The following is an 11,935-nucleotide window of genomic DNA, read 5'->3' as shown; positions in this document are numbered from 1 at the left end:
ACACCCCCCCCCCCCCCCCCCAAAAAAAAAAAAAAAACCCTTGATGATAGAGAAGCAAGAAAGTTGCAGTTGAGGGCTCGTAGGAAGAGGCCATTGGCTAGTTCGGCGGCATGTGAAGGAGAGTCACATAGAAGCTCTTTGGGGAAGGAACTGATTGGAGTAGTGGCGTGAGATGGAATGGAGGAGGGGAAAAAAAAAAGGAGAAATGGGATTTAGGTTTTTGTGGCATCTAAAGGTGTCATTTCAGCTGTTTAACCAGGTTTGAGTAAAATCCTGCTTCAATCCTATTCAAAGCCACCTCCAAACCTACCTTCTTTTATCTTTGATTCCCACCTCATCCCCCTTTTCTCTCTCTCCCTAACCCCTCTAGCTCTCTCCAACTCCATCGTTCTTTCTTCCACTCTAACTCCCTCTCTCTCTTCTACTATCTCTAACTCTTAACCCCTGTTTCTTTCACACTCTCTTTAACTCCCTCTCACTAAGCCTCTCCCTCTCCCTTTCCAATTATTCTATCTTTCTCCCTTGTTCTCACCCTTTTTCTCTATAAATCAAGAACAAGAAAAAAAGAGAAAAAAAGGAAAAAATAAGGGAAAAGGTGAAGAAAAAAAAAGTCCAAAGAGAAGAAAAACATAAAAAATTTGTGTGTGACTCTGTATTGTCTCTCCTCAATTAAGTTGGTCGTTATCGAAATCCTCGCAGAAGAAATAATACAAAAAAAAAAATGTTCTCCCTAATGTTAGAACCTGCGCTCATCATTTTGACATAGCAGGAGAATTCTATATAGCTTATACAATTTTTTTGTTCCGGTGAATCATGCACTCCTTTTATGGTCTGTTAGGAAGAAGATCTAATGTGTGTTTCTTGACATTGTGGAAGAAGAAAATTGGATCGCCAAAAGTAATAAGTCTGCATATGCGTCATTTTGAAATGGAAGAGAAATCCTGTTTGTAAAGTTTGTATGTATGTGCATAGATCTAATGTGTGTTTCTTTACATGGTGGAAGAAGAAAATTGGATCGCCAAAATAAATAAGTCTGCATATGCGTCATTTTGAAACGGAAGAGAAATCGTGTTTGTAAAGTTTGTATGTATGTGCGTAGTTCTAGACATGCATTTTATGGCATGGTGGGGTAAATATTTCTGCCGTAGTGTTTCAGACATTATTCAACATGATTTCATAGCATGTGAGCAGGCCTAAATCTCTTGTTAATATTTCTTAAATGGGGGGAGGCACTAGGAGGTTCATAGAAATATCTAGCGATAGGTCTTGAAGGTTAACAAACTTAATTGATTTTTGCATTTAAAAATATGTCTAAAATAAAATGAATTTACAAAATGATATTAAATGAACATTTAAAAGGACATACAAGTTGAGTTGAAAGAATTAGAGAAAACCTTGAGCAGAAAACATTATTAGAACATTAATTGGACTTTTAGGGGGCTTGTAATAAACTTGAAAGCTTGCCTACTAGTATTTGACTCTTCAGCCATTCTAAAAACTTTCTTTAATACTCAGTACCATCAAGAACAAACTTGATGAAATGAACTTGAAGTAAATATGAACTAAGATAGGCTACTATCTATAGATGAAGAATACCTCACAATAGACCTACCAGAGTAAAATATAAGCTAAATGCAAACAAATCATGGCCTTTGAAAACACTAGATTTTAACTTTTGTAACTGCAACCTAATTCGTGAATCAATACACACAAGTGAAGAATGTGACCCATAATGAAGCTTAAGTGCAGGTTCATGTGCATGTTTTAACAGCAATAAATTCGTGTGAATGATCACCAAAGCAGGCCCCTAAACATCTCAAATGGTTGTGTATTCATGTGAATGAGACTCCTTCCAAATAAAACCAAAGTGACATACTATCACGGATCATAAGCTGTTAAATTTTTAAAAAGGCATACATGGCACATCTAATTACCTAAAATAATTCTAACTACATGCGCTACTTTAAACATACTAAATGCTTGAATTTAATGTTATAGTATTATGCGGACTCAGCATAAGATGAATTAAAATTCCTTCCACTCTTAGGAGCGTGTAATTATTTTTAAAGATTCGTTACTATTTTTAAAATTTAAGCTTCTCTCTTTCAAATTTAAATTCAAACCATTAAAATATTTATGTATTCCCTCAAGCGAGGTACTTGACATATAGATTTGGGTTAAATGTTACTTTTTCAAGTTTGATCCTCTGTCACGAGTGTTGGACACGATATTTGTATTAAAGAATAATTTTAACCCTTATTCGAGTATACAACAACAACAACAACAACAAAGCCTTAATCCCACTACGTGGGGTCGGCTACATGAATCTTTTTTCTCCATTGCGTTCTATTTAGAGTCATATTTTCATTTAGTTCTAGTAAATTAAGATCATTTTTTATACAATAAGCCCAAGTCTTCCTAGGTCTACCCCTGTCTTTCTTAACACAAGTCGAATTTAAAACATCTACTCTCCTAATAGGATCATCAGATGGTCGATGTTTAATGTTACCAAACCATCTAAGACGACTTTCTCTAATTTTGTTCGTCACAGGAGCTACACCAACCCTATCACGGATATATTCATTTCGCATTTTGTTTCTAAGTGTAAAGCCACTCATCCACCTAGTCATCCTCATCTCAGCAACACTTATTATTATGCTTCTCTTTGAAAGGCCAACGTCCAGCGCCATAGAGCATTGCAGGTCTCACCATCGTCTTATAAAATTTTCCTTTCTGTCTAAGCAATACTTTTCTGTCACACAAAAGGCATGAAGCATTTCTCCACTTTAACCAACCAACTTGAATTCTACTATTAACATCCCCATCTATATCACCATCACTCTCCTAATGACTCAAGATATCTAAATCGTTTACACCTTTTAATAATTTGATCACCCAAAGGCACACTTCTATCACTAGAGCTACTACTACTAAAATTACATTCCATGTATTCAATTTTAGTTCTACTTAAATGAAGGTCATTAGACTCCAATATAGACCTCCATATTTCAAGTTTTTTCTGGGCTTTTTCTCTTGTTTTATCCATGAGGAGGATATCGTCAGCAAAAAACATACACCAAGGTACATCCTCCTGTAGATGTCCAGTAAGACCATCCATAACTAAAGCAAAAAGATATGGGCTTAAAGCCAATCCCTGATGTAATCCAATAGAAATAGGAAAATATTTGGTCAACCCTCCTTCAGTTTGAACACAAGTAACAGCTCTAGTATACGTATCTTTAATGACTTGAATATAAGTCATATCAACACCTTGTTCGAGTATACTAAAACAAAATGATATTATTATGCAATTGGAACCGAACACTTGTAGATTTAGCCAACTAATTTTTTTTATGTTTATATGCAATCTTCAGTGCCCTGTAGATTTCACTTAGAACTATTTTCTTCAGCAAACATTCACCCTAGGTCTATAAGGTCCATTGGATAATGCCACTCATGGGTGATGATAAGGATTCCTTAGTCCAGTTAGGTCAATTACCTCCTTTGACTTATAGATTTGGATCTAAAGCAATTTTGAATGGTGGAAATATGAGATCTGTATGGAGTTCGTTAACATTTCCTCCACCATTTTCTTTACGCTAGTTCTCTTAATCTAAAATCAAAACCATCTTTTGAAAATTTGAGTCGAAACAAACTTTCTTAGAAAAGCCAAGCACACATTTTTAGAATCTATGAAATTCTGACAACTCTATTAGGGAGGATTTTTCTATTAAATTTTTGCTAGTCATATTTTTTTTTAATAGCCAATTAACAAAACAATAATGATAAACTGTGAAAAATCTTTTTTATAGTCAATTTTAAACTACTAAGTCATTTATGTTGGCTAGAAATTTTTAAATAGTATTTCTTTTGAGCTTTCAAACTTCATGCTTTAAATATCATATATTTTCTTACCAATAATGAAGGTTTTTACGTTTCCAAACTTTAGTCAGCCATGTTGAAAATGTACAAGTCCTTTATAATTTAAATCTAAGGCTCAATTGGACTTAAAAGGTTGGATTCAAAACACGTAAATATGAGTAAATCAGATAGCCTTTTTTACTTTAATAATTCATGAAAGTGATCATAGTTAAAGAATCCACACTTCGTTAATCTGTTGATCAACATTTCAAGTTCTAAATCAATCCTCATTTGTCGTGTTCAAGTGACCCAAGCCAAAGAAGATCTCCTCAATTGATCCAGGGATCATGGCAAAAAATTTAAAAATAATTCTTTCCTTGATATTATTTCTTCAATATGGGTCAAATAAATTATCCCAAGCTTCGTTCGAAGCTCGAAACTATTTTGAGGAAATCCAATTGTCAATAAATACATTAAAAGCATCGAACACTAGATTGAAGATCTCTGTCGACATTCTATATACAATCCTTGAAGGCTAAGCTACTGGATGCATCCTCCATTATGTCCACCAAATTTGAAAGCTTATGAAAAAAGGTTTACTCATGTTTCTAATAAGCTAACAAAAATAAGTTAGGTTATATCTTTCATTAAGTCCATGAAGTCATAAAGTTAGGACAAAAGGAAATTCAAATAAAAAATAAGCGAAATTATGATTAAATCTATTTTGCACAAGGCATTGAACTGATGAAAATATTCAACTGGAAAAACAAACTATTCTAGCTGAATCTAAGCAATTGAAAATTTGATGTCTAATTCTGGAGTCACTTGCACAATGTCACATAATATCAATTGATGAACTTCAACAAATCACAAAATCAATGTTAAGGCTTTAGTATTAAAGAAGAAGAAAAGAAGAGTTGAGCTACACCAAGTAAAATAAAGTGAAAGACATCAAGTCTGACAAGCTTATAAATCTCGAAAATGTGTCATCACTTCAATAAAAATTTTATTTTTAGCTTCAGTGATATGTAATTCTTCCATAGCTCGAATTAGCACAGCCTTAACATTCAATAGTTTTATCTCAGTGGCAAATTTGTTAATGTTGTTGTTCTCATTTGATCACTCAGGTCCGTTTGTTGTGCTGCACTTGGAGGTCTTTTACAAGACATCACGTCATTAATCTCCTTCCAAAGGTTCTTTACCTTGAAAGGAAGACTAAATTTAAAACGTAATGTTGGCCAACTTATGTCAATGATTTCTCATGGCTTTGGCGCTCCTTTTAAATTTATCATGCACCAAAACAGCTGCCCATTGGCAAGCCTTGGCATGCTTGCATAGTTCAGATGGTAAAATCTTGTTCCTTACAATGGCCTTCAAACATCTTAAATCAATTCATTTAAACCACAAATTTGCTAGGAAATTAATAGTGTTTGGCCGTAAAGTCAGGTGGAAGAAGAAATTCCCTAGGTTTGGAAAAATGTCCACGTGGCAATATGTTTCTGTTGATGTTAAAGCTACTTTCAAATTGTGTTAGCGTCACGTTTCATTATGTCCCTCCCCAAATTGATGCTGGACATAGTGAAGGCGAATTTGTTTCAGCTGGTTGAACAATGCCTCCAACACTAATTCAATAAAAATTGTATGATTGTAAAAAAAAATTAGAAAATTTTATTTGAATTGAAATTAATTTCGTAAGTTTCTCATCTTTAAGAATTAGCATATACTTCTATATATCGAATGATTGTTTTGAGATGCAGAATGCAATGGAATGATTTATGGTGATTTTCAAAAAGTTGAAATTTTAAGTATAATTTATTTAGAATATTTTAAATTTGTACCTTATCAATGTTAGGTATTACAGTTAGCCAATCTTAGATGTCTACTATTTCACAATTTAATGGCCAGATAAAGTTAATGGTCACTTTTTAGTCGACGCTTTTCTATTCATTCGAGATGAAAGCTTTAAAGCTATCCTTTATTAACATTTTATTTAACTTGAACATAATTTTTTCTATCACCATTTCTCCAACTGAAGCAGTTTCATATGTTTACCAAAACTTTTATCACCTATGCGTCTTTCCTTTCTAAATTTCTATCATTACTGGAACTTCATGAAGGAAAACTCATCAATTCATAATAACCGCTTTAAGAGAAAAAAATTCCAAAAGTTTAGATTGTTAATTCATTTTCCAATCATGCAGGAATAAAATTTTTGTTTATTCTTGAAACTATAGCGAGACATATTCTCATTTTACCCCTAAAGAGTAGGGGAAAGCGGGACATCTTCTCATTTTTCCCCTACAAAGGTGGCTGATTATTTTTGTAACTTTGCCTTGAGCTATTCTTGCAGGAAGCATATGCTAAGTATGTGAAAGAATATTACTTTGGGAAGTTTGGTGCATCACTTCGAACCTACGATCAACAATTCCTAAAGAATATATCACTTGGTGCAAAGGGTGGTAATACATCTTTCTAAGCTTTGGTGTTTGCATGTTTCCTTATCCAATTAAAGGTGCATTAATGCATTTATGCTATGTTATTACCATTACTATTTAATCTACCATGCTTTATCGAATTTAAATATCCAGGTGATCGATTATGGTGGTTCCAAGTTTGCACTGAGGTTGCATATTTCCAAGTTGCCCCAACAAATGATAGTGTCCGGTCACCACGGATTGATGCTAGGTATTCTCAATCTTGATAATAGTCACACTTTTTTCTTTATGGGCAGTTTTATGGTGGAAGTCTTATTAAACAAATCTTTTTACATCAAAAGAGCATCATAGTTGCTTTTCTTATAAAAGTTTACCAGGATTGCCCATTTCATAGGTTCAATTCTCTTAGGAGAGGTGGAGATTGCAAATAATGCTCATTGTTGATTCTAACCTTTAATGCAATGTAACTTTGGTTGGAGAAGTGTTTGAGCAGATTATTTGAGACGAAACTCTGACAGGATGTGCTTATTGCTATCACTCATTTTGTGAGGTTCCATTCATAGCAAGTTATGTATTTAAATGTAGATATTAGGGTTTGATAATTTAGAAATAGTGCCACAAAGAAAGAAAAAAAAATCTGTCACTCTGATGAAAAGAAAAAGGAATTTTGTTCTACTAATGCAATCATTACCAACACAATTTATTCTGTAAATTGTATATACAGCAATTTGCATGTTCCCTACATATCATCTTTCTCGTGTCTGGCTACTATTTTCCATCTAGGTGGCCAGTTATCAGATTGTTCCACTTGCATAATTTTTTTATTTTGGCTAGGAATGGATTCCGATCTTTTGACATCGAAATGTCCTAGAGGAAACATAAACATGTATTCATTGCTCTAATATTTTAATAGAATTGTTATTCTTGATGTGTGAACTAAACTTTGTTATTTGTTTTAATTTTAAAATTTTGTTTCAGGCTTGGAAAGGAGGGCTTTTGGAACGCCATAACTTAGGCCTGGCCTATAGTTGTTTTTGCATGAAAGCAGCTTAAGGTAGTTCCATGTACAAAACTAGAAATACGAAGTAATCAATCAAACACCAGTATAGACCTTAGACTAATTGATGTAGGATGTCTTTGGGTCTAGGATCTCTAATACAAATATAAAATGAAATATTGAGTGATACAACAAGCATTTAAAAATTTCTGGGATAAAAACTACTAATCAAAAAGAAGTAATGACTACGTTCTTAAGAATTGAAAACTCTATGCAAATCAATTCAAACTAAAATTCTAGTGGCTTTTTACTAGAAATTAACAATGAGAATAGAGAATGAAAGTCACACAGGATTAAAATTTACTTGTCAGAAACCCATATTGTGGCAAATTTAATTAAATACAATCTCACTTTGAAACCTGCAATGATAAATGTGAGAGAAGGAAAAAGAAAATAGATAGCGAAGAATTCTCTAGAAAAATAAGCCCCATACTTGTACTTGGAGAAAATATCCCTCAGAATTTGTTTATTTAATTAAGATCAAATTCTGAAATAGATAAAGAAGTTTTCATATTAATAATAAGAGTTTTATTCATGTCACAAAGGGTCTTACTTGGTTCAAAACACCTTGTTTTTTGATGGAGGAAATAAGAAACCTTTGTTAAACTGCTAACGAACCATAAACAATCTAATAATTCCTAACTTATAGGAAACAACTAACAAATTGTCACAACCCGGCTCGATGCATAGAAATAACAAAGGCGGGTACTGCAATCGGACTGTATTAACATCTTACTACCTTTTCACATTTTTAAAACTTTTAATACATATAAAGAGCTACTAATCCACAAGTTTAATAAAATTTAAATTATCCAACAATGACAACATCCACAGACAACATCTCAATCCATAACTGAACAATAAATCAACATCTAAAAGAAACAGTACAAAGAAAGTATCATCGTATTGTCGGCGAGGAAAAGTGGGATGGCGGAGGAGTTGCCCGTAAGAAGCTTTCGGTCACCGGAATCGAAATCCCGTCGCCCTCTTTGGAAGGACGTTTTAATTTACATATAGATTTAAGTTTAAAATCAAATATGAAAATCAAACTGACCCCATATTTTTCATAGTTTAAATGAAAGAGCGCTTTACCTCAAACTTTGTATCTATCCCGAGGGATAAACACAAGACTTGAGGATGAGACTCGATCAAATAAACTAAGATATATATGACGTCCGTTTGGTCTACGAAACTGTTTTATTTGCCGACAAATTCCTCTATTTAATATGAAAAATTAAATAGGGTTTATTTTAAACTGGGTTCGGAAAAGCTTACTATAAGGGCAAACCCCTATAGTTAATTACATCTTAAATGACCGAAATCACTTAAGAATACTCTCGATAAAAATCAGGAAAAATCATCTTCAAGGACTTCAAAAGAATAGGTCTTTTCAACAAAATCGGATAAAGAGGTGTGCAAAAGGGAATGATTTAAACTTGGAACATTTATTACAGGATCCGAAGGAAGAAGAACTAGGGGATGCCACAGATCCAGAGGAGATCCTCGGTGGCTTCCCAGTCTACACTATGGTTTGGCTTCAGTTTCGAGGAGAAATATTCAAGTGTTTTATCCTGCCAATTTTATTTAATTAGGGCTTACATTCTTGTGAAACAATCACACAAATAGCCTGGAAGATGTGAGGATTTTGGTCGTAATGAACAACGACCTCAGAATCCTAAAACGAGTTAGGGTTTAGATAGTACATCAGAACACGAAAAGGTTGAGGAATTATGTTGCGTTAGGCAAACAACCTCAAAATACTATGGATTGTTATTTCAACTTCTAGGAAAGGAATGATTTAGCTGGGGAAGACATGTTCTACTGTTGAAGATGGTCGTGCTGCCCACTGCACTAGTTCCAAGCTTCTTGTCGTGACGAGTTTAAGTTTTCTAGAGTGTCCAGTTATGATGTTAAATCAAACGATCCTATGGTAATAGTCCTTTAAACATCCTATATGGAAAGAAGACATGTTTAAGGCTATACAATATAAAATGTGCAGTACAGGACAAACAGTAGAAAACACAATAAAAGAAACAGTATACACGTCATACACGACAGTAGCTGGTATAGTAGAAGGAACAATATAACATGTTATATAGAACAGTAGCAGGTATAAACAGAAATAGAATAACATGCTATGCAGAACAGTAGCAGGTATAAACAAGAATAATATAACATGTTGTACGAGAAGAACAGTAGCAGGTAGGAACAAGAATATAATAACATGTTGTACAGGGCAGTAGCAGGTATAAACAGGAATAATATAACAATCTGTAAATGTAAAACAAACATGTACGCCCGTGGGATTCACTGTTTCTTAAATATAGCAAGATGAAATGCATTGCAAAAAGCGAAGTCTGGAAGAAACGTCATCCAGGAAATCCGGAGAAGAGTGTAACAACGACTCATGATCGAAAACTTGAGAAAATCAACGAGAAAAGACTCAAGTAAAAATCTTCAAAAATCTCAGAGAAATCTCAAAGAAAGAAAAGAAGCACGAGTGCTTTGTCCAAAGCTTCGATAAAACAAAAAGTTCAGGCAAAGGGGTACCGCAAGCACTCGTGTAGGTATATACTCGAGGGTCCACGAAGGCTACTCGGTCACCCGAATGTATAGAACTCGCCACTCGTCTAGAAGTGTGTCTTGAAACTCACCTAGAGGGCTACTTCCTAGCCTAAACAGGTATTCGTCAGGTGGACAATCAATTTTATTTTAAAATTTATGTTTTTAACATGTACATAGGCCTTAAAAAAAATATTATCAAATTTTTATTTTTTTTATAGCGAAAAATATATTTTTACCTTTTTTTTTAAATAAGTTTTAACAGTTTTTATTGTCCACGAGTCGATTACGCTGTCGGGCGTGGGACTGCCAACTACCTAAGGAGGTTCGAACCAACTCCTGCTAGACTTATGTCGGTGAAGGATATCGTTATCCTATTATTCATCAAATACCTGGATCTTGATGATATAGGATAGAGAATGTTTCCGCTCTATCTTCAATGTGTCTTTATCATCACCACCCTACGCCCCAAAACAAACTATTTGCGACTTTGCTTGATGGTTTCACGTATAGTAAAAGGCTATACGTGGAAACTTATGCATCGGACATAAGAGTCGAAAACCGAACCAAGAAGCAAGGAAAGAAAATAACAAAAATGGGGTGAGAGAGAGGAGACATTGATCCATCTAAAACATCGAAAAGGAGAGTAGATCAGTTCTCAAAAACTCCTATCGAAAAGACGTGGAAAAATAGGGCCCAATGTCTTTCCTAACAAACATAAAGGGCCACTTTGCGCTGCTTTTTCAAACCCCAAAGACGTAGGATTAATCAAGTCAACCAAATGCTTTTCCAAAAAGAGAAATCTCCCAAACTTCACAAAAGGAAAATGACTCGGAGAATACCACCACTAGTACTCCCAAACTCATGCAAGAAATCGGAATCTTCCAACTTTCGAATTAATCAATAGCCTCATATATCAAATAAACATAAAATCTTCCCATATAACCAAATAAATGCTCACGGTCGGGGTCAATACAAAGAGATGAACAACATGTAAGGCTCTCGGCCAAGGCAACAAAAAGGAAAGGGGGAGCTATTAAGGCTCACGACTAAGGGCGGCAAGGGACAGCTGCTAAGGCCCACGACCAAAGGCAACCCAAGGAACAAGTAAAGCTCACGGCTGAAGCAGCCAAAAGGAACCATCGGTGGCTGCTATGTTCCCTTGACGACAACCCCCCAACAAGCCAAGCCAAAGGGTTTTAAACGAGCCAAACTGATCCCCTCGACTAAGGCCAAAAACCGCAACCAGCAAATGGCTGAAACCGAGTCTAGCACAAGTCAAAACCGAGCCAACCAGGGGCCAAAGCCAAGCCAAACTCTCGGGTAGGACCAAGAACAAGTAAATTCACGCCTTGCACCAACTTTAAATCATTGGGGATAAACCCTCACATATATTGGACTTGGAGTAGCCAACAACATACAGATCCCATGCCAAAATAAATTTTACAAGTATGCAAAAAGAAAAAGAAACCAAGGACTGGGTCAGGCAAAACCGAGCCCCGGTAGAGGCTGAAACCGAGCCACTTAAAGCCAAAACAGAGTCCAAGCATAGATTAAAACCCAAGCCTTAACAGAAATTAAAATCCCAGTCATCTTAAGGTAAAACCAAGCCAAGCAAGTTTTTTTTTTTTATCAAATTCCAAATTAGTTAAAGACCAAACCGAGCCAAGCAAGGCTAAAACCCGAACCCAACAAGGGTCGAAAACCAAGCTGCAACTGAGACCTCCAACTGAGACCTCCAAGCTGCAACTGAGACCTCCAACACTAAGCCGCAACAAAAGTTAGAGCAATATTCTCATGCTTTTAAGACATCTCAAAATAGAACTACCACATGCTTTGAATGAAAGCGTATGAAAGCTTCGCAGTAAACATACTAACATGCTCATGATTTTTTCCAACATAAGTATGCCTTGGGAGATAGGGAACATGCCATGACTTCAGCACTTTAGATAAGCAAAGTAAAAGAAAGGACTAATAGCATGCCAAATCTAACTTCTAGCATATATGCATATCATATATG

General features: G+C 35.0%; 1 protein-coding gene across 1 annotated transcript in view; it reads left to right on the top strand.

The window, feature by feature from the left end:
- Nucleotides 1–11,935, top strand: part of LOC110026515 (probable serine protease EDA2) — a 77,196-nt gene that overhangs the window by 24,443 nt on the left and 40,818 nt on the right. The window contains exons 5-6 of the mRNA XM_020727481.1: nt 6,212–6,320; nt 6,450–6,546. Coding sequence (XP_020583140.1) covers nt 6,212–6,320; nt 6,450–6,546 — 206 coding nt within the window. The remainder of the gene's footprint in view (nt 1–6,211; nt 6,321–6,449; nt 6,547–11,935) is intronic.

Source organism: Phalaenopsis equestris, unplaced genomic scaffold (assembly GCF_001263595.1).
Source record: "Phalaenopsis equestris unplaced genomic scaffold, ASM126359v1 Scaffold000374, whole genome shotgun sequence".
Taxonomy (NCBI): domain Eukaryota; kingdom Viridiplantae; phylum Streptophyta; class Magnoliopsida; order Asparagales; family Orchidaceae; genus Phalaenopsis; species Phalaenopsis equestris.
This window is presented reverse-complemented; position numbering and strand designations above follow the sequence as displayed.